General features: G+C 42.6%; 1 protein-coding gene across 6 annotated transcripts in view; it reads left to right on the forward strand.

The window, feature by feature from the left end:
• Positions 1-26830, forward strand: part of OSBPL8 (oxysterol binding protein like 8) — a 101947-nt gene that overhangs the window by 19656 nt on the left and 55461 nt on the right. For 3 of the 6 annotated variants that reach the window (XM_075429581.1, XM_075429580.1, XM_075429583.1), the window contains 2 exons: positions 20387-20492; positions 26032-26068. In XM_075429581.1, the coding sequence (XP_075285696.1) occupies positions 20451-20492; positions 26032-26068 (79 nt within the window). In that variant the 5' untranslated portion in view covers positions 20387-20450. Of the gene's footprint in view, positions 1-13923; positions 13942-20386; positions 20493-26031; positions 26069-26830 lie in introns of those variants that run through there. The other 3 variants (XM_075429585.1, XM_075429584.1, XM_075429582.1) reach the window with 2 other exon arrangements.

The raw sequence follows: 26830 nt of genomic DNA on the forward strand, positions 1-26830 counted from the left end.
GCCTGAATGAAGTCACACCACCGCTGAGTGCTGCCGTGCCAGACATGCTAGAACTTCAATATCAGCTGGAGTCAAAGGCAGCCAAGTGGTACGCTACAATTGACATTGCTAATGCATTCTTCTCCATCCCTTTGGCAGCAGAGTGCAGGCCACAGTTTGCTTTCACCTGGAGGGGCATCCAGTACACCTGGAATCGACTGCCCCAGGGGTGGAAACACAGTCCCACCATTTGCCATGGACTAATCCAGACTGCACTGGAAAAGGGTGAAGCTCCAGAACATCTGCAGTACATCGACGACATCATTATATGGGGCGACACAGCGGAGGAGGTTTTTGAGAAAGGGGAGAAAATAGTTCAGATCCTTCTGAAAGCCGGTTTCGCCATTAAGCGAAGTAAAGTCAAGGGACCTGTTCAAGAGATCCAGTTTTTGGGAATAAAATGGCAGGATGGGCGCCGTCAAATCCCAATGGATGTCATCAACAAAATAGCAGCTATGTCCCCACCAACCAGCAAAAAGGAAGCACAGGCCTTCCTGGGTGTTGTGGGTTTTTGGAGGATGCACATCCCAAATTCCAGCCAGATTGTAAGTCCTCTGTACCACGTGACCCGGAAGAAGAATGATTTTGAATGGGGCCCTGAGCAACGACAGGCATTTGAACAGATTAAACGGGAGATAGTTCATGCCGTAGCCCTTGGTCCAGTCCGGTCAGGGCAAGATGTTAAAAACGTGCTCTACACTACAGCCGGGGAGAATGGCCCAACCTGGAGTCTCTGGCAGAAAGCACCAGGGGAGACTCGAGGTCGACCCCTGGGGTTCTGGAGCCGGGGATACAAAGGATCCGAGGCCCGCTATACTCCCACTGAAAAAGAGATTCTGGCAGCATATGAAGGCATTCGGGCTGCTTCAGAAGTGGTGGGCACTGAAGCACGGCTCCTCCTAGCACCACGATTGCCGGTCCTGGGCTGGATGTTCAAAGAGAGGGTCCCCTCTACGCATCATGCCACCGATGCTACGTGGAGTAAGTGGGTCGCGCTGATCACCCAGCGCGCCCGAATGGGAAACCCCAGTCGCCCAGGAATTCTGGAGGTAATCATGGACTGGCCAGAAGGCAAAGATTTTGGAGCATCGCCGGAGGAGGAGGTGACACATGCTGAAGAGGCCCCACTGTATAACCAGCTGCCAGAAGATAAGAAACCGTATGCCCTGTTCACGGATGAGTCCTGTCGCATTGTGGGGAAGCAGCGGAGGTGGAAGGCTGCTGTATGGAGCCCTACACGACAAGTCGCGGAAACTGCCAAGGGAGAAGGTGAGTCCAGCCAGTTTGCAGAGGTGAAAGCCATCCAGCTGGCTTTAGACATTGCCAGTCGAGAGAAGTGGCCAGTGCTCTATCTTTACACCGACTCCTGGATGGTGGCCAATGCCTTGTGGGGGTGGCTGCAGCAATGGAAGAAGAACAACTGGCAGCGCAGAGGCAAACCTATCTGGGCGGCCCCATTGTGGCAAGATATTGCTGCCCGGCTGGAGCAGTTGGCTGTAAAAGTCCGTCACATGGACACCCACGTCCCTAAGAGTCGGGCCACTGAAGAACATCAAAACAACCACCAGGTAGATCAGGCTGCTAAGATTGAAGTGGCTCAGGTGGATCTGGACTTGCAACATAAGGGTGAACTGTTTATAGCTCGGTGGGCCCATGACACCTCGGGCCACCAAGGAAGAGACGCGACATACCGATGGGCTCGTGACCGAGGGGTGGACTTAACCATGGACACCATCGCACAGGTTATCCATGAATGTGAAACATGTGCTGCAATCAAGCAAGCCAAGCGGGTAAAGCCTCAGTGGTATGGAGGACGATGGCTATAATATAAATATGGGGAGGCTTGGCAGATTGACTACATCACACTGCCACAAACCCGCCAAGGCAAGCGCTATGTGCTCACAATGGTGGAGGCCACCACCGGATGGCTGGAAACCTACCCTGTGCCCCATGCCACCGCCCGGAATACCATCCTGGGCCTGGAAAAACAAGTCCTGTGGCGACATGGCACTTCCAAAAGAACTGAGTCGGACAACGGGACTCACTTTCGCAACAGCCTCATAGACACCTGGGCCAAAGAACACGGTATCGAGTGGGTGTATCACATCCCCTACCATGCACCAGCCTCTGGAAAGATCGAGCGGTACAATGGGCTGCTAAAAACCACTTTGAGGGCAATGGGGGGTGGGACTTTCAAAAATTGGGATACCCATTTAGCAAAGGCCACCTGGTTGGTTAACACCAGAGGGTCCACCAACCGGGCTGGTCCTGCCCAGTCAAAACCTCAGCGCCCCGTAGAAGGGGATAAAGTCCCTGTAGTGCACATGCGGAACATGTTAGGGAAGACAGTTTGGGTTAGTCCTGCCTGGGGCAAAGGCAGGCCCATCCGGGGTATTGCTTTTGCTCAAGGACCTGGGTGTACCTGGTGGGTAATGCGGAAGGATGGGGAAGTCCGATGTGTACCTCATGGGGATTTGATTTTGGGTGAGAATAGTCCATAAATAAATTGTATAAAGTTAATTGTTAAATAACCCTGTCACTGTCTGTTATCACTGTTATAATTGTTATATTTTGTACCAGTAGTATCGTAGTAAGAATCGTCCAGATTAAAGAAGGATGGACTTTTTGTTTTTTTTTTTTTTTATGAAAACCTAGCAGAGCACAGCGATGATGGAACTGGACCTGGTTTTCAACAACTGGCATCCGGCAACTTCATCAAGATCAACATCTCCTGCAGACTGTGGGCACGGGCTGCACCAGATACATCAGCCGTGAGCTCCGGATGCAGCAAGTGACCGCCCACCACCACACATCCCCTCTCCTGCCACGGAAGATCATTACGACAGATGGAGCCTGAAGTCATGGATTAAATGAACTCAATGGACACTTTAGAGTGATGATCCATAGACTAAGGGAATGATATCTGGAGACGAGAAGTGGTGGTGATCAACTGGACAATGGGGGACCTGGGCATGACGTAGATGGTATGGAATAAGGGGTGGATAGTGTCCTGGGTTTGGCCAGGACAGGGTTACTTTTCACCGGACTCCAGGAAGGGGCACAGGCGGGGGGTGGGGCTGACCCCACCTGGCCAAACAGAGCCCGGTATTCCATACCATGTGACGTCACGCTGGGTTTCGGCGGGGGGGGGGGGGGCAGCGCGGTGGGGACTCACTCGCGGCTCTGGAGCGCGCGGCGCCGGTCCTGTCCGAGAGAGCTGGTCTGTTGTGCGAGTTTGTGTCTTATTTTCTCCTTATCTGTATCGTTGTTGTTGCTGTTCCCGTTGTTTGCTGTTTCTGTTAAACTGCCCTTATCCCGACCCACCAGTTTCTGCCTCTTTCTTTCCATTCTCCTCCGCACCGCGGCGAGGGGGAGGGGCGGCCGCGTGGCGCTTTTTGTTGCCGGCGGCAGCCGAAACCAAAACAATCAGCGAGAGATCCGCATGCATCTGAACTTCATGGCAGCAGAGTGTGACTTTTTTTCTTCAATAAGAAGAAATGCGATTTTTAAAGCTGCTAAAAAAGTTTCTGTCTCAACAATGAAGAAAAATTTAATATTCAACAAAATGTTTTAAAAGTTCAGAACCACTTTTGCTCAGTTTGGAGTGCTTTGTGTGTCTAGACTGGAATACTGCCACTCTTAGAGATATTCTTGAAAATACGCAATTGCTTGTAGTTTTATGGTATTTCTTATTATTTTAAAGCCTCTTGGATTTACAGAGGTGGTCTCCAAGGACATTCTACCTCTCTTAAATGTGCTGTTATATATTTTTAATGAAGCTTTCAGTAGGTGGGCTTCTAGTTGGCTGTCTGTTCTGTCTGAAGCTTTACCTTAGAATCATAGAATGCTTTGGGTTGGAAGAGACCTTCAGAGGTCACCTAGCCCAACCTCCCTGCAGTGAGCAGGGACATCTTCAATTAGACCAGGTTGCTCAGAGTGCCGTCCAACCTGGCATTGAATGTTTCCAGGGATGGGGCCTCCACTACCTCTCTGGGCAACCTGTTCCAGTGTTTCACCACCCTTATTGTAAAAAATTTCTTCCTTATATCCAGTCTAAATCTACCCTCCCTTAGTTTAAAGCCATTGCTTTAAATAAGCTTGCAATTAAGTAGTGTAGCCCAGGATTTTCCATGCTCTGCACATCTTGGAAAGAAGCAATTAGAGAGAAAAAGGAGAATTCCTGGTCCATGTCTGTCTAGCTATTTTGCTAATTTAAAAATGGCAACCATAGTAAAAGCAGCTTTGGCAACAGAAATTTTATGTAGCTTTCCATGTCAATACTTAATCCAAAAGGCAGAAAGAATAAGGGTACTTCACTGGGGGAGAAAGAAGTTGAACTCTGTGAATACGAACTGTGCTGTGCAAGCTGAGAATGACTTCTGGCCCATATTGATAAGATTAATGTCTGTTGTTATAGGTAAGCATGAAAAGGCAAAATCAAACTTTGTAGTCCACCTAGCTCATCTTCATCCTTTGTTTCTATGCCTGTGTTTTTTCTGTTAAACCTTCAGTTTTGCTAGGATCAAAGAGTTCCCTTCATCAGCCTTAAGTGTTTCAGGGTCTTCATGGAGAAATGAAGAATTCTTCAGTTCTTGTTAGAATGTGGTTTATTTATGAATTATGATATTTTAGTAAAACAACTAACAGATCCTTGAAGGTGTCTAAGACGACAATTGTGCTTTCCTTTTTTTTTTTAATTGAATGCAGCATGCCATTCTCCAGTCTCATAGTGAATAGACTGCTTAGCATTTTAATTGGTTTTCAAGCTGAATTCAGCTTTAATGTTCAAGGCCAAAGACAGGGTAATGAAGGTTAATTGTACTTACCAACATTTTGGAAACAGTTGATTCTCGTTGTATGTGAAGTGTTAGCGCAGTGCTATTCTGCTAGGGGGGAATGTGGCTTTTTAGTTCATGATGTAACTGGAATGCTTGTGTGCTTATCTTGCTTAGGTGGTTTCGGTGGGTAAGCTCCTCAGTTATTTTAGAGTTCACAGAATCACAGAATGGTAGGGGTTGGAAGGGACCTCTGTGGGTCATCTAGTCCAACCCCCCTGCTGAAGCAGGGTCACCTACAGCAGGCTGCACAGGACCTTGTCCAGGCAGGTCTTGAATATCTCCAGAGAAGGAGACTCCACAACCTCCCTGGGCAGCCTGTTCCAGTGCTCCGTCACCCTCAGAGTGAAGAAGTTCTTCCTCATGTTCAGACGGAACTTCCTGTGCCTCAGTTTGTGGCCATTGCCCCTTGTCCTATCACTGGGCGCCACTGAAAAGAGTTTGGCCCCATCCTCCTGACACCCACCCTTCAGATATTTATAAGCATTTATTAGGTCCCCTCTCAGCCTACTCTTCTTCTGGCTGAACAAGCCCAGCTCCCTCAGCCTCTCCTCATAAGAGCAATGCTCCAGTCCCCTCACCATCCTCGTAGCCCTCCGCTGGACTCTCTCCAGTAGCTCCTCATCTTTCTTGAACTGAGGAGCCCAGAACTGGACAGAGTACTCCAGATGGGGCCTCAGTAGGGCAGAGTAGAGGGGAAGGAGAACCTCCCTCGACCTACTGGCTGCACTCCTCCCAATGTATCCCAGGATGCCATTGGCCTTCTTGGCAGCCAGGGCACACTGCTGGCTCATGGTCAGCCTGTCATCCACCAGCACTCCCAGGTCCCTCTCCACAGAGCTGCTCTCCAGCAGATCAGCACCAAGCCTGTACTGGTGCATGGGGTTGTTCCTCCCCAGGTGCAGGACCCTGCCCTTGCCCTTGTTGAACCTCATCAGGTTCCTCTCTGCCCAACTTTCCAGCCTGTCCAAGTCACGCTGAATGGCAGCACAGCCTTCTGGTGTATCCACCACTCCTCCCAGTTTTGTGTCATCAGCAAACTTGCTGAGGGTGCACTCTAACTCTTCATCCAGGTCATTGATGAAGAAATTGAACAAGACTGGGCCCAGTACTGACCACTGGGAGACACCACTAGTTACAGGCCTCCAGCTAGCCTCAGCGCTGCTGATGACAACCCTCTGAGTTCTGCCATTCAGCCAGTTCTCAATCCACCTCACTGACCATCCAGCCCACACTTCCTGAGTTTGGTGCTTATAAATGACATTGAAATATCTAAGTGGCTATTCACTTAAAATCTGGATTTTATGAAGTTATTAGCATGCCTGGAGTTACTAGATCTTAATTTCATATTCCATGTGTGTTGCAGACAATCTGGATGTGAAAGAGCTAAAGTTTAGAATGTCACAGACTTTCTAAAAGCTGTCATGGGAACATAAAACATGCCATTGCATTAAAAACTACTGGCTTACTGTTTTTTTTTCAAGTTGTGATCATTAGAAGGAGAGGGCAGCTCATCCTTCTCTGAATTCTGTTGAGGGCTGCAAAATGAAGGAATGAAGTCCGTCCTTATGGGAGAGAGGGCACTGGTTTTGGATATTCAGCCTGGGCACTCAGTTAATAATGGTTTGAAAACGCAGGACTGGAGATTGCTCCGGTCGCCCCTGTTAGCATAGCACATGGTTGAAAACATGTAGTGCTAGCTATTCTCATAGCTGTTCCTGCAGGAAATCTAAATGGGTGCATTCAGTTTTTCCTCCTGACCTCTCATTGAGGTGGGTGAAAATGAGCATCAGAGCTGGAATGTGTCCCTGGAAATGGAGCTTCTTGGCTGTGGGCGGGTTGGGACATACGTTTCAGTTCAGTTATAGCTCTGAGACCGGAGCTACTGCTGCCTAGCTGTGTTTGCATTGTGAAGCATGGGAATTAACATTTCATTCTTTTCCTAAATGCTGGACTTTGAAATAAGCTGCCTTCAAAGGAATAAAATGTGTAACATGATACTTAGAGGTGTAGTTAACTGCTGTGGCAGAGATACAGGGCATTGAATTGCTTTATGCTAATATTATCTTGGTAGTTAAGCTAGTGTTATCTTGGTATTGTGTGCGGTTTTAAATATGAATGTAAACTATAAAATGCTATTAAGCTGATAACTCTTGTCAGTTTTGATGACAATATTGAAATGAGGTAATGCTGTGAAGGAAAGGATGTAGTTCTCTTTAAAAAAATAAGCACATTCTTTCTTGGAAGTATTCTTATTTATTGTGAAAACACCAGCTGAATTTGCTGGAGCTCACAAGCGTTGCATCCTTCCTTCCAGATATTTGTGTCTGTCTTCTGTCTCCGGGCTCCCAAAGCGTGTGGTGTCTCTCGCAGCCTGCACCGTCCAGTTCCGACATCCCTTAACGAGCTGAGTATTAAGGAGATAGATAGAGGATGGTGGGAAAGTGGGTTTCAGAACTTCGTGTCACACAGTCCTATGGGATTGCACAGCTGAGAGGATAGCATTCACCTTAAATCACATGCTTAAGCTACCTGGTGGTCCTGTTAACCCATTTTATGGGAAAGAGAACTCCCAGTACTTGAATAGTCTGGATAGAAGGGTAGGAAGAGGTGCCTTGCCCATTCAATGTTTGTTTGGCCCTGAATGGAATAATTCTTTGTCCAGGATGCTAGTGTTTTTCTCTCTTTGTTTTCTTCTCTGAGGCATTTCAAACAACTTCCAAGGAAGTGTCACGACTTTTTCCTGGCTACGCTGTGTGAAGTGACCTTGCAACCACTCCCTCGTTGGCAAGGAACAGAACCCTACTGTCCCAACTATGACACATACTTTCTTTTCTGCTTGAATGAATTTAGTATCTTCTATATTGGTCCCTGAAGCAGAACGTGAAATATACCCTGATAACGCATGGTTCTTGCTATGGAGAATCTTGATGTCTCCTCCTAGTACCAGGAGCAAAAAGTGTTCTGCTCTTCAGAAAGGGGATAGCTCTCGGAACAAATATGTTTAACTCCAAGTGCTTGAGGGCTGGTTTTGACCTGTGAGATGCTTGGCTTCTATTTGCAGCTCTGGCAAAATTAATTTAAAGAACTTGTTTGTTTATTGTTGCAAATGGTGTGAGCAGTTGCCTAACTTCAATTAGGCAGTGATATTGAGATGATTTCTGAGGACTGTGAGTTGCAGGTAAGTTGTCACTTGACACTTGTCTCTTCCATAGCTGCTTGTTGGGGCAGGCTAGCTGCTTCTCATTGCCCAAAGAAATGTCATGGGGGAGCATGTATTTTGTTGAATAGAAATGGGTGGAGAGACAAGAGGTCTAGTGCCGGATCACTTGACAAGTCTGCGCTGTGACAATATTTTACTGTTCCTGTGGATCAGGTTGCATTGTTTAAATGCTGTTGGTTCATCCTGTTAAACCAAAAGCTATGTGAGATTCTTGCAGCAGTTCTAAATCACAGTTGATCAGCAGTTACTCAGTAGCTTCAGAAAGACAAGCTTGGATGTTTGGTGCTAAAAGTGTTAGTCCTTGTTAAGCCTGTGCAAAGGCTATTTGAAGGATTTATTCATTACTTAAAAAAACCCCACAAAACAACAATGAAAAACACCCACAAAAAAACGACTTTCCCCCCAGTACCCCCTAAAAATCCTGGATCAAACCCAAATAAAATAAACCAAACAAAAAAACAACCCTGTGGAAAAAACTCCTATGAAAGATCCTAAATTGCAAACGTGAAATAGCATTGACACCTAAAAATCCAAAAGTTAAGTGCATCAGCTCATTTTAATTAGGCAAGCAGTAAAGTGGAAAAAACCCTAAACTTGGCATAACCAATGGAAATCTAAATTAGACTTTCTAAATCTTTGTAATAAACCATGATGTGTCAGCCAGATACTGTCGCTGCCTGTTAGAACCTGCAGCTACTTTAAGTTAGAATTTCTAGGGTTTTTCCTATTGCAGTAGGCTTCTCTGACCTTTTGTTCTTAAATTCTCATACTGTATCTTGAAATTGTGGAAACTGCCTTATAGCACAAGCCAAAAGAAATCCAAACGAAGGCCATGTCTTATGTCATCAACTCTATTTTAATATCAAGAAGAGACACTGCTGCCAAGATAAGAAAACTAAATTGGACATAAGAATAAACATTAGGTTCCTGTTTGAAATATCCACGATATTTGATGATGCAGAAAGTCCATTTCATAAAAACCTCTCAAACACAATATAACTGTATCACAGCTAATCAGACTCGACTGAGACTTGTTTTTCTCTGTTAAGTCTTCTTTCACGCTTTTAATCTTAGAACTTATCTTGATTTTCCTATTTTAGTGTCTCAGTTTAGAGCAGAAATTACGATTGTAGTTACTCTCTTAGCTGAGCTCCTGTGAAGTGTGGTCATGGTTCTCATTAGCAGGACTGGGAGAGGTAATCTCAATTCTTTGGTGAAACTAAGTCATGGGGGCACAGAAAAGTGATTCTGTACTGATAGGCCTTTGGGAGCTCTGGATGAGGAAAGATGGTCTATTTTATTCACATCACGTTAATGCTCTTCCTCAACAGTGCTTGCTAATGAAAAAACCGTTACCACTTTTAGACCTTTGAAAGCCTGTAGTCCGGTGTTATTTCTAAATGAATGCAGTTAAATGGATGGCATCACGCTCAGAATTTAAATCATTGTATTCTTCTTGGGCAGGTCTTAGTGAGTTAGTGAAGTCATACTTTGAGATTTTTTTTTTTTTTCCCTAGTGCACAGAACCAATTGTTCCCCCCACTCCCCTTTAATGAAACTTAAGGTGTCCTTTTAACAGATACGAGAATTTAGAAGAACTATTAAGGTGTATTTCACCTCTTTAAAATGAATTAGCCATCCTTTTCAGGTCTGAGAAGAAGCAAAATGCACAGAGCAAATTAAAGCTTAAAAACCTAGTAGAACTGCCACTTTGAAAGTTGGTCCTTTGCACTGACTCAATTTTGGAGGTATATTATTCATTTTATGAATTTGGTTTTCTTCTTTTTGCTGTAGATGTGCTTTAAGATTATTCTCTTCCCCTTCAACTGTTTATATTGCTTTCAACTTGAGAACCCTAGTCACATTTGATTCATATTGAACTTGGTAGCATACAGATATGGAACAAAAACTTGAGGGAGCTTACAGTCAAACACTGACAGTTACTCAGTGAGTTAAAAGATGAAGTAAGAAAAGTAAAGGTTGGTATCTGCTTTAGTAAGTTACTGTAATTTCTGGGAAGGCTGTGGTGGAACCTCATGTGATACCAAACATCTGATGCTGTAGGTCACTTGTAGTCACCTCCTGACACATTTCTGCTCTTCTGAAGGTGTGTGGGTTTGGGTTTTTTTGGCGGTATGTTTTTTTTGAGTATGGTCTGTCTTACATATTCTGAGCTTTGACCTTCACAGCTGGGTGAGTCAGAGGATACGTATAGCCATGAATGTGGTATTGATTTGATTTTGCTTTAGTTGCTTTGGGTCTGTGCTCATTGTCAAGGAATGTACTGAGAAAGATTTGATCAGTGAGGAGGACAGTCATCCTGTTCCTCCCAGTGTCTAACTCCTGCAAGGGTGAGGGAAAGACCGTAGGTGAGAAAAGGGGGTAGCTCTCCTTAAGCAGAGGATAGTGTCATCTTTTGCACAAAGTCATGGAAAAATGTTCTTGTCCATCCCCCAGCAACAGAGACTTTTCGAACATAAATGGTATTGTAACATAAATAATACATGCTCTGATGCCTCAGTTGCTTGGTGTTCAAATTAAAACTGCAAATTGTTTGTAAACTCTTAGTGAGCAAAATGTTTTACAATGACTGTCTGACCAGGCACATATTCTGAAGTTGCAACAAGCTGGAATCCTACTTGTGTTTGCTTAAGTCAACTCAGAGAGAAGCAATGTAAGAAGTCGGCTTTTGATGTGGCAATGAACTGTCTGCATGATGGTGCCTATTTGTGGATGTAGCTTCTGAGATACAGAAACTTTACAATAGTTTAAGCTAACTGTTTAAACTTTATTTGCAGTAGGTAAAGAGCGCTTATCTAGTCACACATAGTTCATCTGGCAGTTGGTAATTCATTAATCTGTGATAGTACGATTACTTGCAGTCATTTGTATGTAGAATCTCAGAATAGCTCTCTGGAACTTTTATTGCTTACAAAGTTGATTGTATCCTTGACCTGCATGTGAGACTTATAATATTTCTGTATCTATGATCACATTATAACCAAGATATTTAGAGGATTTCATCACTGACAGTACTATTCTGCACTATTTGAAGTATTAAAGTAGACCTTCAGCATCCCATTATTGAGGCTATTTCAACACAATGAATTAGTTCTTATATGCTTACAGTGTTTTTCATAGGCTTGATATAGTGTCTCCTTTTTTTCTCCATTTTAATGCTTTGACTCTGTGTTTGACAGTAATGTCTGTCAAGGGGAAAAGACACAAGTGTTCCTTTTAGGAAAAGCAGGTTGTATTTTGTTTTGGAAAGTTTCATGCAGAGGAAATCCAGATCTATCTTGTGTCTCAGGACACCAACTGATTCCGCTTTGGCATCAGAAACGGAAGGACTTGTTCTGCCACTGACCCATCTAGTCTGTGGAAACATCTCTGCTGACTTACCTTACTTTTTCATTGCAGAAAAACCTTGAACAACAACAACAACATTGCTTTTCCTTTGGCCCTGGTTTGGCTCACTTCATTTCCTGCAATAGTTTCCAGTCGGTGTCAGGCGAGTCTGTGGCTGTGGGCATGGTCCCCGTTCTCACAGGCTGTTACGGATGGAATGGAGATGTGTAAAGAGGTGGCCCTCAGCTTTTCTTTGCCACTGCTGTGCCAGACCTGCAAGCAGAAAGGCAGGTACAAAGTCCCATCACCTAGCTCAGTTGAAATGATCCGTGTTTTGAGAGTGTCTGTTTAAAATAAGTCTGCAATAGCGGGCGTCCTTCTGGCAGAAGAGGCTTAGGGAGCACCTGCACAGACAGGGCCGTGGGCAGGTTGGAAAGGCAGCGGCCGTGGTGGGCAAGGCGGAGGTAAGGACAGACTAGTGATCTCTTAACCCCTTTCGGCTGTGTCCAGAAGAGCGTGTCACACTGCAACCTCGCATGGCTGCCAGCGTGAGAGATGGGAAACCACAGGGAGTACCAGCTGGCCTCTCATCACAGTGCAGAACAACTTTTTTTTGCTGTGAGATATTATTAGGAGCATCTTGGCTTCTAATGCAAAACTCTAGATGAACAGAAGTTGACTAAGATGAGAGGTGTGTGTGAGGCTACTAGTAGTACCTTTACAGTGTGGAAGAAAACTTCAACGCTGTTAGAAGAAAGGCAGGATTCCCTGAATTAAAAGGATTACATTTGTCATGTTGTTTTCTTAAACTTTTTTTAGTTTGATGTCTTTGGGCAGGAAAAGCATCAGGCCCAAAAAGCAAATGTGCCTTTGTGTCTGGGATGGAGTTCTGAAATGAAAACAGTGTGCAATGTGTCTAACCATTTGCTCTGCATCTTTTTTTTTTTCCTTCAGAGACTGCGATTGACCAATTTAACCTTGTTTAAACAATGCTAGTATTGATACAAGGGTATCTGCTGTAAGGCTGGTTTGGCATCTACTTGGTTATTTTGCTGGTTCGTACTGCAGCATCTTGAAACGTAAAAATAAAATGCTAGATTTGGTTATGTGAAGTTTGGTTGAGTCATCTTCTCCTACATCATCACAACAAAGCAAAACAAACAGAACAAATCTTTTGAATATTTTATGAAGCTTCATCGGTGCTTTCTGGTTCAAGCTTAATATATGCACAGAATTTAATGATTTAATGCCTCGGTTATTCTTATCCTCAAAAGTTAGACTGAGCCCCAGATAAAATTGGCTTGTAGAGACAAAGTGGCTAATGGTCTGGGTAACCAGAAGTCCTTATGTGAATAAATAACCATTTTTAGTATTGAGACCTACAGCTCCCTTGGATTGTGGGAGCAGTTGGGGAGCTTTGGAGTGCATTTTGGTGGCCAGAGGGCCAGCTCTGAGAGGATGCTGGGTTCTACTACCTGAAGGTGACTCAACCACCTCTTCTGTACTCATTCATTTTTATCAGGACAAGTTTACCTGTGGGACACTTGGTTAAGGTAGTAGTTTATTAAAGTTGCAGTGACTATTCAGAAGTTTTCTATCCTTTTCTTGGCATTTGCTGCCATCTCTCACTCTCAAAAGATAGCTGAGTATATGAACTACTATGCTTCTGCTTTCCAAGTCTTTTCTAGGTAAGAGGTGTTTTCAAGTCTTGTACTTAAGCACTTCAACTTTCCTGTTTTCTTTTTTGTTTGGCTCCCCCCCCAGCCCCTTTTCTGAAAACAGCGAAACAGAAACATAGGAGATAGCTTTCTTTGCACATGGACTGTTTATTCAGGAAATGAGAAGGCAGGTGATGAAACTCAGGGTGGAAGGAAGAGTTTCATAAGAGTGTATCTGGTGACTGATAGCATTAAGTGATCACAGTATACTTGGGGGACATACATGAGGCAGTTGTTGAGTCTGGTGGTGTTAGACCTGTAGCAGACTTTTCAGCATTCAGACACTGCAGTTAGTCATCTGTGACTTCCCCTGTATTATTACTGGTTTTGTCAAGTTCTTCTATTTGGTCTGACTTCACAGCGGAATGAATTGAACCTAGAGATTTAGTCAGCTTTCAAATTTCTCTTATAGAATTGTGGAATAAAACCTCTTTTTAGTTCTTCCAAGTTCTTGTTAGCGTGCTAAGTTTTAAAGTTTTAAAGTTGAGAACAATTTGTGATTTCTTTGTTTACCAGATCTTTTGCTGAATCTTTTGACCTGTTGGCCCCACTCCATTTTTGCCAGTAACTCAGCTTCAGTTCCTGCTTTTGTGAAACTGATGTCAGCAAACACGGGGTCCTTGGCATACCATGACATCGTGTCGTGTGCAAGAAGCTGCCCTGACCTGTAGGTTGTTGATGAAGTGTGCTTGGTGTGTGGACTCGTGAACTGAAAGGGACGATCTGTGGCCTCGTACTGCAACCAGGGGGGCTGGATTCAAAGAACCTTGAGAACAAGGTGTGTACCTTTATTACCTTCTGTGCTATTGCTGCTCCCCCTCGGCATGGAGCAAAGTGGAAGTGCCTTCACCCTGTCTTACCACTGCTGAATGACACTTAGGTTATTTGGGAGCTTTGGTTGATTGCCCTAATTAGATTTAAGATGTAAATTTCCTTTAATAACTTAAAATTGATCCTGTCCCCATTAGCTCTTAATTTTTATGAAATCTGTTGTTCCTTATTTTTTTTTTTAATACCTTTCTAAAGAGTATTGCCTTAAACTTCCTTGTGAACCTTACTGAACTGAATGCACTGATAACCTCAACTGAGAACTGCTTACTTAGGGGTCACCTGGTGATCCTGATGGGCAGCAAGTTGAACATGTGCCAGCAATGTGCCCTTGCCACAAAGGAGGTGAATGGTAGCTTTGGATGCGTTAGACAAAGCATTGCCAGAAGGTCAAGGGTAGTGACCTTCTGCTCAGCACTAGTGAGGCCACACCTTGAGTGCTGGGTCCAGTTCTGGGCTCACCAGTACAAGACAGTCATGGACATACTGGAGAGAGTCCAATGAAGGGCCACAAAGGTGATCAAGGGGCTGGATCAACTCTTAACGTGAGGAAAGGCTGAGAGGGCTGGGGCTGTTCAGCCTGGAGAAGAGGAGGCTTGAGGGGATCTCATCGATGTGTATAAATACCTGAAGGGAGGGTGTAAAGGTGACAGAGCCAGGCTCTTTCCAGTGGTGCCCAGCCACAGGACAAGAGGCCATGGCCACAAACTGAAACATAGGAGGCTCCCTCTGAACATCAGGAAACACTTTTTATTGTGAGGGTGACCAAACACTGGCACAGGTTGCCCAGGAAGGTTGTGGAGTCTGCATCCATGGAGATACTCAAAGGCCGTCTAGACACCCTCCTGCAAGAGGGAGGATGGACAGGATGACCTCCAGAGGTCCCTTCCTGCCTCAGCCATTCTGGGATTCCCTGTGGAATAGCATTTCTCTGGTACTGTAGTGACTCTGCTTTCCAGCAAGGACCTAGATGAATTTTTATCCTTCTTGATGCCAAGGTAAAAAACTAGGTTTTCTTTCTCCTAGTGTGCCTTGTCCATGCTCCTTGCCACACTGATCTTTGAGGTGAAGTATATTGCCTGTGTCATCTTAAAGGAATTTGTAATATACTCTTATCTGATACCCATCTTGGGCAACTTAAGTGTGTTAACTTATTTTAAGCCTTAAGGAAAGAAGGCAGGCATCCAGCAGAGATTAGCAGGTCAGTTTTGGAGGTCAGAGCCCTGGAGAATGCTTCCCCTTTGGAGAGGCCAGATCAGGATGCAGTAGCCATTTCACTATGCCCTCAATGTAGTCCATCAGCAGGTAACCGGTGAGGCTGCACCTTGCCTGTGAGGTGTGGTGCTGGAGTAGAAGAGGGTGCAGCAGATCACAAAACAGTTACCACAGTGCAAATGCGATATCTAATGACCGTAGGTGATAGTACTTGGGGAGAAAGCTAAAACTTGCCAGTATAATACAGTATGCAGGTGTTCAAGTAACTTGGTCCATCGATTAGACAGAAAGCATATTAGGTTCAGGGATCATCTCAACCACTTTCACTTTATGGCTGCGCGTCGGCTGAAATTCAGGAACTCGTGGGGGGCAGCGAGGATTTGGGAGGTAGCGTAGCAAGCATCTCAGCCATGAGATCAGGCAAAGACTCTTGATGAAATTCTCCAGATTTAGTGAAGTGTTTGAACAGAAGCTAATCATCTGTGGGAGAACAGAAAGAAGAGTCATTCTGTGGATTGCATTACGGTTTTAATGTTAGAAACATACCTCCAATAAGTTATTACTGGAGTCAGCTTTAAAGTCTCTAATATGCCTGGAACAAGTTACATATTTGGTGAGGAGCCTTTCTTATACTGGAGGAAAAAAGGGCTTGTCTTGCTTGATAACCGCTTTATTCAGTTAAATGAACATACACCTACAATAAACACTGATACAGTCTGTTTAACATGTGGAATTTAAAAGTCAGTACAGAACACCGCCACATCCACTTGTCTGTATAGCTGTGAATAAAGGCTTGCTGCCACAGAGACCTCTGACATGGCCAAGGCATCTGGCTTCTGCTGCTTTTGCTCTGTGATCTGTGTAACTATACCTCAGAGACTGTCATGTAACATTATAGAATCATAGAATCATTTGGGTTGTAAAAGACCCTTAAGATCATAGAGTCCAACTGTAAACTTAACACTGCCAAGTCCACCACTAAACCATGTCCCTAAGCACCACATCTACACACCTTTTAAATATGTCCGGGGATGGTGACTCCACCACTTCCCTGGGCAGCCTGTTCCAGAGCTTGACAACCATTTCAGGGAAGAAATTTTTCCTAATATCCAATCTAAACCTCCCCTGATGCATCTTGAGGCCACTGCCTCTCGTCCTATCACTAGTTACTTGGGAGAAGACACCAACACCTGACTCACTACAACCTCCTTTCAGGTAGTTGTAGAGCAATAAGGTCTCCCCTCAGCCTCTTCCTCCCCAGACTAAGCAGCCTGAGTTCCCTCAGCTGCTCCTCATAAGACTTGTTCTCCATACCCTTCACCAGCCTCATTGCCCTTCTCTGGACACGCTCCAGCACCTCAATGTCTTTCTTGTAGTAAGACGTCCAGATCTGAACACAGTACTCGAGGTGTGGCCTCACCAGCGCTGAGTACTGGGGCACAATCACCTCCCTGCTCCTGCTGGTCACACTGTTCCTGATACAAGCCAGGATGCCATTGGCCTTCTTGGCCACCTGGGCACGCTGCTGGCTCATGTTCAGCCGGCTATCGACCAACACCTCAAGGTCCTTTTCTTCCATGCAGCTTTCCAGCCACTCTTCCCCAAGCCTGTAGCATGCAGGAAGAGCAGGACGCTACAGTGCGGGACCTGAGGCATACTTTTACAGCTTTTAATGTACTTTGTTGTTAAAAGGTGGGAGTTAGGAAGAGTTAGGAAGTCACACGAGATGTGAGTATGTGTATATATTGATAGATAAAATCCTGTTCACACGGAGTAGTAGCTTTCATTGATGCTTGTTGTCCTTTGCTTCTGTCAGAGACTCAAGCACATTTTTCCTGTTCTTAAGGTGCAGCTAACTGAAAACCAGACTGTTACAAAAACTACCAGTGGCTGAAGCAATCTCTTAAAATAAATTAAGATGAAATACGGATGTTAACATGACAAGTTGTCAGTCATGTGGCAAGTAGAATGCATTTCTCTTCTGTTTTAAGTATATGTTTCTGAGCTAATCACCCTAGATCCTCTCCACAGTTGGAGAGAAAGCTTATTCTGTGGCATGATTTGTCCGATTGGTACAGCTGCTTTGAAGTGAGCAGTACGTTATCTAAGTGCCTGTTTGTTTCTATTGTCTGTAAAAGAAACATAGGTGATTAGCTGGGCTGCCATCATGTAGTTCTTTTCAAATAATTTCAGGCTGCATGTGCCCTTCTGAACATTTAAGCTCTTAAGAGTTGTGATTGTGAAGTAGCAACATATGTTAATTAGAGCCCCAAACCAGCCAGACCACCAACTGCAAATACTTGTGAATGTGGAGAGAGCAGCAAAGTCATATCATCAATATCCCCTGAAAGCTGAAGAGATGATGGTTTAAATTTGGGGTTGTGTCTTCAAATCTAAGTTAGCAGAATTAGAAGAGAGCTCACTTACTCGTGGAAGTACACCTCATAATAACCTGGCTGCATTTACAAATAAATAAATTCTGCTTCCCTACATTGATTGGGAGGTAGTTTCAAAGTGTTGGGGCTTGGGTGATTGGGAACATTCTGTAATTTTCAAAATAAATCAGTTCTCCAAGTTCATACTTACTTGGCTTTTTGGTAATATTCTTTTGCTGAGAGATCCCTTTTCCCTCCTTGGTATTTATTTTGGCGTATTTCAGAAGCAATATTGTTCACTTTCAGCCTTCATTTTGCCAAGAAAGATAAGCCAAGCTGGCTGTCTCCTCATAAGCTAAACAATGTGGGGGGAGGTAGTCCTTAACCATTTCTGCGCCTGCTTTAGTCTGCATGTATGTTCAAATATGAGCAGGCAGATTTTTCTCCTTCCCTCTCCCAGATAGCTTCTCTGCAGTCTTTAGGATCCTGCTGGATTGTGAATTTCCTGGTGACCATGGATGATCATGAATGCTGAGTATTAGACGTTAGGGAACCTGTCAAATGATACTAGCGACTGAGATGAGGAAGGATGTAGTGACTGTGGTCACGTGAACAAACGGAGGAGCAGAATACACCAGGAGTGTTGACAGTAAGAATGAAGAGTTACAAAATGTCTGTTAAAAATAGAGATGGCTTTAAAACTGTTTTGGGGTGAATGTTCCTGTGTCAGGAAAGATGTGTTTATTTGGAGAACTGAGTATGGTTGCAAGTTTATGTAACTGAAAAAGCTGACTGCTTTAAATACCAGTGTATACCTCTGTTCGCAATGCCACTTGTTTTTCATCCTGTTTAAGAGAGTTGAGTGTTTCCGTGAATTGAATACGTATGCAGCCTAGTGTTACAGAACTGCCTGCTAATAATGGAACCTGGAATGGGTGTCGGAGGGCGAGATGACAAGGAGCAGTCTCCAAGAGACGCCACCCAATTCTGCATCCCTGTGCTGGTGTGTGGAAGGTGCATGTCGCAGTGCCTGCCGCCCCAGGAAACAGAGCTTCTGGGGTGAATTTTGCGTTCTGTGGTAATGCCATCTTCCATGTTATTAATGCAAATTAATCACTTGTAGTCATCTCCCTTCAGATGTCTGCTGTTTCTAATTTACACAAAACATCTAGCCATACGCTTCCCGGTTACGTGCCACCTGAGTTGACTAGTCAGGTACTCAAGGAAGATCATTGGTAGTCCTTTGAACTGGGCCATAAGGAACTATAAACCTTGCAGTTTCTTTAGCACACGGTCTTTTTGTTAAAGTTTTTATTAATGCTTTCTTTCGTGTTTTAGTGGTGTAAGTTATGCTAACTTGCTATAGTAGGTTAAGTCTGTGCTTCCTAAGGGTTTTTTAATTCTGATGTGCTTTACATAATACAGGAACAAAAGATATGATAAAAACATTTAAATCAGTTGAACAAATGGTGGTTCTTTATAGTGAGATTTGTTTTCATGGGTGTGTATTTCCTGAGGCAGGCTTTGAACCGAATCTTGTGTACTCTCCTGGTCCTCTCCTTGCCCTTCTCCTGTCCTCCTGCAGCCAGGACACTCCTCAGGCTCCCTGCAGGGGCTGTGAAGCCTCCTCCACCCCTCTCACCCCTGTGTCCTCAATTAATCTGTTTCTGCTAAAGTTTGAGCTGAAACCGTAGCTTGAAGTATACCATAGGCACAATATGCTAACACCGTAGCTTAAAAAAAAGTCACCATTTACATGCTGCCCCTGCTCTTGCACAAGTGTTGGTTTAGCAATCTGGTTTGTCACTTAGCTGCTTCCTGCCCCTTCACCCCACCCAAGACGAAAAGAAAGAGGCTAAAAACCAATCCTTGGGCTAATTCTCTGATTGAGCCCTTGCTCTGGCTGGAGGGGAGGGCAGTGTGAGCGTGGCTTCGTGGAGGGTGGGACCACAGGCGGGCTACTGGCTTCTGCTGTGTTGAACAGCCCAGCTTACAGCCTTCTCATCTGCTTGTGTCTTTTGCTGGTGGGGGCCTTGGAGAGAGCAGCAGAGCGGTGGGCTGTGGGTAGACGTATCTGTAGGCATCTCATTTCCATCTGGTTCCCTCCTGAAACAAACGTGTTATGAATACTAAGGTTATTGTAGCTTTCATTCTCCAGCAAAAAAAGTGGGTAAGAAGTGTCTCGAGCACGAGGCACTGCTTTCTGTGTGCGTGTGGTGAGCGCCAGCCGGGTGCCCGCGCTGCCGCAGATGGTGCTGGTTTGCACAAGTGAGTTCATTTCTGTGTCTCTGTTCCACAAAGCAAAACGTGGCTGATTCTGGAGTTACGCTGGGAAGCCCAAAACTCTGACTGCTCCAGAATAGCTTTTGTGTGCCCAAGCAGCTCATGTGCACGTGACTGCCGGATGGGAGTGTTGTGCTGCTGGGGACTCTGGAACAAGGGAAAGACAGGGTAAAAACTGTGGGTTGGTTTCTTTCTTTTTCTTTTCTTTTTTTTTTTTTTTTTGTTGCTTATGTTCTTCCAGCATAACTCTTCCTTATTTGATGCAAGTGTGGTTAAAAGTAACCACTTGCCTCTGTGAGGTGCTTTTGGTTTTGGCCATTTTATTTGAAACTGTCCTCTCCCTTCATTGTTAAAAATTTGATTTTTATGGGTAATGTGCATGTTTTGCAAGGAGCAAACTATACGCAGTTTACAGTAGGAGACTATTTACCCTCTTAAAATGTAGAGGAGAGAGAGAGTGTAGCTTTTTAATGGATTTCAGCCATTGGAAATTAATTGTTTTATTTTTCTTTCCTCCTCTAGGATCTTGAGTAGCAGGATGGAAGAACTCTAGCTGTCGGAGAGACAGGCAACACGCCCTTTCAGCATGGAGACTGTTCCGGTTGACGGGGAGCTTGATAGAAATTCAGTAAGTACCTTAAATGTGGCTTCATGTAATCAGATGAATGTGAAGATGCTTTTGCAGAGAAATGGTTTGAATTGATATTTTTCTGGTGAATGTGTTTGGAATATCGTGTAGTATCACCCATCATTTGCTAGATTCTCATGGCAAGAGGGATGGATGTCAAGAAACATTTGATTCTTAGATTTGATGCTTGGTGTCTCTGAGTCCTAAAAGAAAAAGGTATTATTCCTCTGTCTTACTAATTGTCACTTTACTAGTTAGCGACTATGGACAAAAGAAAAAATAATGTTTTTCTTGGTGGAATGAGGAGCAGAAAAGGCAGGAGGAGTGATAATTATATATTATCAGAGTCATTTCAGGTGTAAGAGTGTGCTAATTATAAAATTTTGAAGTGGTGAAAATACTAGCTCTTTCTTTCTAAGCACAATTTGCAGGAAAGGCTAGTGGGTACTATGACACATAATCATCATAATAATGTTGAAGTTATTTAAGAATTTAATTTTTCCACAAGCTGTGTTGTATGGAAGCATTCTAATAGCTGAAGCAGGAAATGTTTTTCAGCTTCCAAAGCTGCTTTCTGATGCAAAGCACTGCCTCCCAAAGGCCAAAGAGAGTATCTTTTCTGTAACTGAAAGTGAAGCTCAAGTTTAACACCTCTTTAGTGACAAACTTTTATTTGTGATGGTTCAGCTACTACATAGAGCTATTAATTTCATCACGTTTTTTATTACTGTTTTTATCTTGAGTGATGAATTTGGAGACAAGCAATTTTTGCAGTGAATTAAGAAAATCCTTGTCTTTTTTTGTGTAATAAACAAATTCGTTGATTTGTTGCAAGGCGAATGCATCTATATCCCAGGCACAACATACTATGAGTATCCTCTGTCAGCTGTGCAATAGGATTAAAAAAAAAAAATTAATTCTCTCATTATTTCATTTTTCATTTCGTTCTTTCATTTCATGCTTTTCATTTCATTCTTCCATTTATTTTTGGCCTGTCATTTCATTAATTTAATTTTTTCATTTCATTCTGTAATTTTATTTCATTTTTCTTTTAATTTCTTCATTTTTCTTTCTTTCATTTGAAGAAAAAAATCCTGTCAATTGAGTTGCTGTGCTCCTTGTTTCCTAAAATAAAAAAGTAACTAAAATGTTACTTTAAAGTAACTTGAAATGTACTGGTTTTCTTTTTGTGACATGCCTTTATAATAGCAAGATTTTAAGAAGATGTGTTGAAATGAGGCTCTGCATGTTTTACCAAGTCTGCTTCAGAAGAATGCTAAGTGTAAAGATAGATTGTCTTTCATCCTGTGTGCTTAGGCACCTGAAATGTCATCTCAGAATACTTTTTTTTAAAACTGATGTTATGCTGTGATTGGCTACTCTAAGCATTTCTTACCAAAATATCATTTAGTGGGGTAATTGTCTATCTCAATTGCATTTACAATGTGAAGTCTTGTGTGTTGTGCCACAGCTGTTAGAAACACTTCTGAAAGCTGATATACTTGGTTTCGTGTACACCATAGTAAAAACTGAACCTGAAATATTAGAAAAGCATATACTTTAAGAGAGATTGGACTCGGTAATTCTGAAGACCTTGATTATATGCAGACCCTGACACTTCCCAGAATTTTAAATTTTTTTGAAGGATCAGGTTTGAGATTTTTCAGTATTCCAGACTTTTACCTGCAATCTGTTTAGGTTTTTGTGGGGTTTTTTTGTCTGTTTGTTTGGTTTTTTGTTTTGTTTTGTTTTGTTTTGAAGTTCCATTTGTCTGATTAAAATTAATGAAATAAGTGAGTTGCAAACATGGGTTGAAGAACACTGATCAACATTTTGCTACATGGTTCAAGTCCTTTGGGTGTTTTCTAGGAGGTACCTGAAAAAGCCCTTTTTAGATGTGTCAGCTTTATAATGTGTTTTTTGGCTTGTGTGTAAAAGAAAAACAGAGGAGGAGATCACGGAACATAATATTATGGGCTTTTCTTTCCAGAATCGGTCTAGAGAGAGAAGTCTTATGTGAAATGCTTTTCCTGTCTAATAATCATGCTGATGTATACTGTATCTGAACACAAATGTTATGAAAGTGCAGCAAACTATTTTTGTAGTCTGGCACCATTGAAGCAATGTGAAATACTAGACACTTCTGTTTGAGTTCTTGTTTGAGAACAGTTTTTGCTGATTTTTCTACAAAATAACACTTTATTTTAAACAAGCCTTGCTGTCCGAGATCTCAGAACATTACATGGGAATGTTTGGTGTAAACCATTCTTTTTCTAAATGATTTTTTTTAGAAAACTTTCTAGTTGGCTCTAATTTTTACCAAAACATGTATTTCATAAATATGAAATGTTGCCTTTGATGTAACTTGTACAGTCAGTCCTTGCTATTTAATTACATCAGCAGACATGAAAGTACCTTTTTTCTTGAAGCATAGAATAGAGGTCCTTTTTACTGATCAGCTTTGCAGGTCGGATTAGTGGTCCTGAATTTAAATGTAACATGATTCATCTTAGTGATTTACACGTATTAGAGACTGCCTTCAGGAAAAGTCTGTCTTCAGCGGGATGAAAACTCTAACTTGGCTTTGAAACATGCGTTTAAACTCTATTAAAGAGTTTAGCTGTAGGTTTAGATTGTAAATCTAGTAAGAATTTTTTTAAAACTTACCTTTTATAGTGTGAGATTCGGACATGCTAGCATGACATACGTTTTTGCTTTACCCTGACCTTGAACAGGAAAATTATTTTGTTTCATCGGACCAATTGGTAGATAAAATTTTAGGTTTAGCAGCAGTTGTTATAAGCTTTATTTCTGAGAAATTAATGTCTAAAAATAGTAATTTTCTTAAGCATAGAGATACTTTTATATGAAAACAGAATTACGGCTGCTGTCTTATGTGATGGTTTATATTGCTGGTTTTATTCTGTAGTCTTAATCTAAAACTTTACTGGGTAGAGGGCTAGGTTTTATATGGTTTGGTAGCAACATTTTTAACTAAATGTGCCTCAGGAGAAGCTAAATCAGTCACATAGTGTTGAGAACCTCCCTTGTCAAAGGGCTTGTTCTGTAATCAAAGTCATCAGGTAAATAAATGTGAAAATAAGGGTAGGCTATGTCTCTGGAAATAAGTGTATGTTCCTCTTAATTTTGTGTATTTAGAATAAAAATTGTGGGAGGTGATGGACAGGCATGCCCTGAGGGCATTCTTTTCAGAGAAAACCTGAAGTAGTAAAACTGTCATGTTTGTTCCCTTGGGGGTTTGAATCCCTGATCCACAGAGATGTGAATTGCAGACGATAGAGGTGCAATAGGCTGTTGGAACACGTAGGGGTCTTTTTGGCCGGAATAGTCTCATTTCAGTATCTTAACATCTTGCGTCAATTATTTAGAAATATATATTCTGCAGGTTTTAGGTAAATACATAGGCCCAAATAGTTCTAATGAAGAGCAGGGGCTGACCAGCAACGGGGGCAGTTTGGTGTGTAAACAGAATGTCTGTTGGAGAAGATCAGGGACAGACTTAGACAGGCTTGTGTTTCAGCCTCTGGCGTAGGAGCTGTTTGTACCAGTTCATAGGATTAACCATGCAATGCTAAAATATTTACATAAAACGCCCCTGCATCGTCTCGGGTGACGGGTTGCCCTGCTCTGTGGTGTCGTGTTGTATCTTGGCCAAGGCTGCTTGAGAGGCAGGCACCGAGACAGGACCTGCTGCAGTGCCTTTGCCCTCGCTGTCTTCAACGCGTGAGTATGCGGTGCGGGGGAACATGCTGTCTGAGCCTCGCAACCTTCTGATCTGTCTGTCTGTTAACAATATATTTTTCCAGTTCTCTTGCTTTCCAACTTTTAGTGTGAAATAAAGCGGACCAGTGCTGAACAGTGGTGTTCCCAGTCCCTCCAGCGGTTGCTGGATCTCTGTACAGCTACTGCAGGTTCCTTTATCTTGCTCTCTTGTCAGTCACTGTTCTCTTGAATCTAAAACCTCTGTAGGATAATACAGTGCCAGTCCAAACATAAATTGTTTCCTAGCCTGCAATATGTTACCTGTACATTAAAAAGAAACACTTTGCTTTGAAAAACATTGAATTCTTGAATGCCTTTCATGCAGTAGTACCTAAACCTGTCTGGTAAGTTCATGGGTTCTGTTAGCAGTGTTTCACTTTTTAACCTAAATTTACTCTCTGACAGGGTTAGAAGGTTGTTTGCCAAGTGCACTTGCAATTTATTTTAGCTTCTCTTGTTTAATCCAGTCCTTTTCCAGAAAGTGCAAAATTATGAGAAAAGGCTTCCCTCATGTTTCCAATGATATGTACTGCAATTGCAGTATTCTCATTGCAGTACTTCACATTTGCACATTGCAGTCTCAATTTCACACCCCTAGCCAGCTGTGAGGGATAGAAATCCGAGTTTTGAGATCAGAAGTGTAAGACAAGACTCCTGCTTGCTAAGATTTTTATTTTTCTTTTTTACTGTCCTACTGTTTAGTGGTGGTAACAGAGAGGCAAGATTGGACCCTCTTTAAAGCAGGGCAAAGATTTCTGTCTTTTATGGAGCAGAAGTTTTTTCTTTGGGGTAGAGAACATACAGCATATTTTGATTAATTTTATTTTTAAGGAGAAAATGTTCATACTGATCAGTATGCTTCATATCTCCTCCTTTTCTGTTATTCAGGAGTTTCAAATGTAGTAAATCCTTTAAGACATAGATGAAACTTATCCTACATCTGTACGTGGCTGAGCACAGTGGGATCTTAGCCCCGACTGTGGCCTTGGGTAGCAATGATTTATAAAAGATTCCAGATCAAATGTCAGAAAGGAGCAAAGGCTATTACTATCTTAATTATTACCCTGTAGTGCCTATATTTGATGCATTCTGTGGGACAGAGAAAGTTTTTTATACTGCTCCATCCTTTGGAAATACCTTGATACAAAATGTCCTCTTCAATTTAAGACTGCACTGCTTGTCATGCATCCTAAGCAATTTAAAATGTTACCTGTGTTTGTAGATGAACTTGATCTGTGGCTTCTAACTTTGTGTTTGTGTGCAAAAGCAGTTAGGCTTGGATCTGACATTAGTGAGTGCTTTCACGTTGTCGATTGCTTAAAAGTTTTTGCCTTTCCAAAATGCCTATCTGAAGGTGAAACGGTTTTGGAAACAATTTTAGTCTTCTGAAAACACTCCAGCTAAAAATGTCTTAAAATATATTGTGTGTCGAGTCATATGAGCGCTAAATTGGTGATGAAGAGGTTCCACTCAGAATTAGCAATTGGGGCAGTTGCTGTTTACTAACATATACAGTGATGGCTTCTAAGAACGGCTTCTCTATAAACGTGTCAGTTTTGTTGCTTCAACGTTTCCAAACTGCTAAGTCTCTTGAGGTCTTCCTTTGGTATTGAGGTGCATGTTGTATTTTAGTTATGAACTAACACTGTTTTCATTGTCCTTCTTTCCTGCTGCTGCTGCTTTTATGCACTTGCTTCTTCCTGGCCTGGATTTTTTTGTTTGCTGTTCTTCGTTCTTCAATTGTATGTGTACACAGCATCATGGTGATAACAGAGACTCTCATGGACCATCAAGTAAGTGACTCCCCTCTCCTACAGTATGTTTGCACATATGTTCATAATAGCATATGTCTTTGCATATAGGCTGCTGGGCTAAATACCAGGTTTTCTTCTGTATTGTGGTTGAGAAGCTGAAGTAGTGAAAATTTACTGTTGGAAAAGTATGACTCATCTAAATGTTTCCCTACATTAAAAGTTTTTTTTTTTAGTTGGAAATGTTTATTCTTCACCTCTCCCAGTCATGACTGGGAAAAAAAATATATTTTAAATTACTTATTTGGAAGAGAAAAATATATTTGTCAGTTTGAAATGAATCCTTCAAATGTTATTGTAGTATAGATAATAAAGACATGGAAATAATGGTTCAGATACAGTTTTACTTTTGAGCTTATCTGTTTATAGTGCTATATGGTTCACTTAATTTCAGTAAATCTACATCTTCAGAAATGAACAGGTATATATACTGTAATAGTCAAATAAGGGTTGGATCTGGTGTGGTGATAGGGAAAACTTCAGTGTGTGTATATATGTGTGTGCACGCAGCCAAAGACTTATTAGTGCTGTTGGTTTGTAGGTGTTAGTATGGTCATATGATTAGCAGAACGACTGCCTGGGATTAAGATTTTGCATATGTGGGGAAGGGAAATGGTGCAGGCACAAATTCTTTCTTTTTGATGAGAAATCTGTGTAGAAGTAATGGTCTTAGCTGATAGCCCTTATTACAGACATTAAAAAATAATGCAGAATTGAATTATAATAAACCTTTTTCTATATCTG

This window comes from Opisthocomus hoazin, chromosome 8, assembly GCF_030867145.1.
Source record: "Opisthocomus hoazin isolate bOpiHoa1 chromosome 8, bOpiHoa1.hap1, whole genome shotgun sequence".
In the NCBI taxonomy this organism is placed as follows: Eukaryota; Metazoa; Chordata; class Aves; order Opisthocomiformes; family Opisthocomidae; genus Opisthocomus; species Opisthocomus hoazin.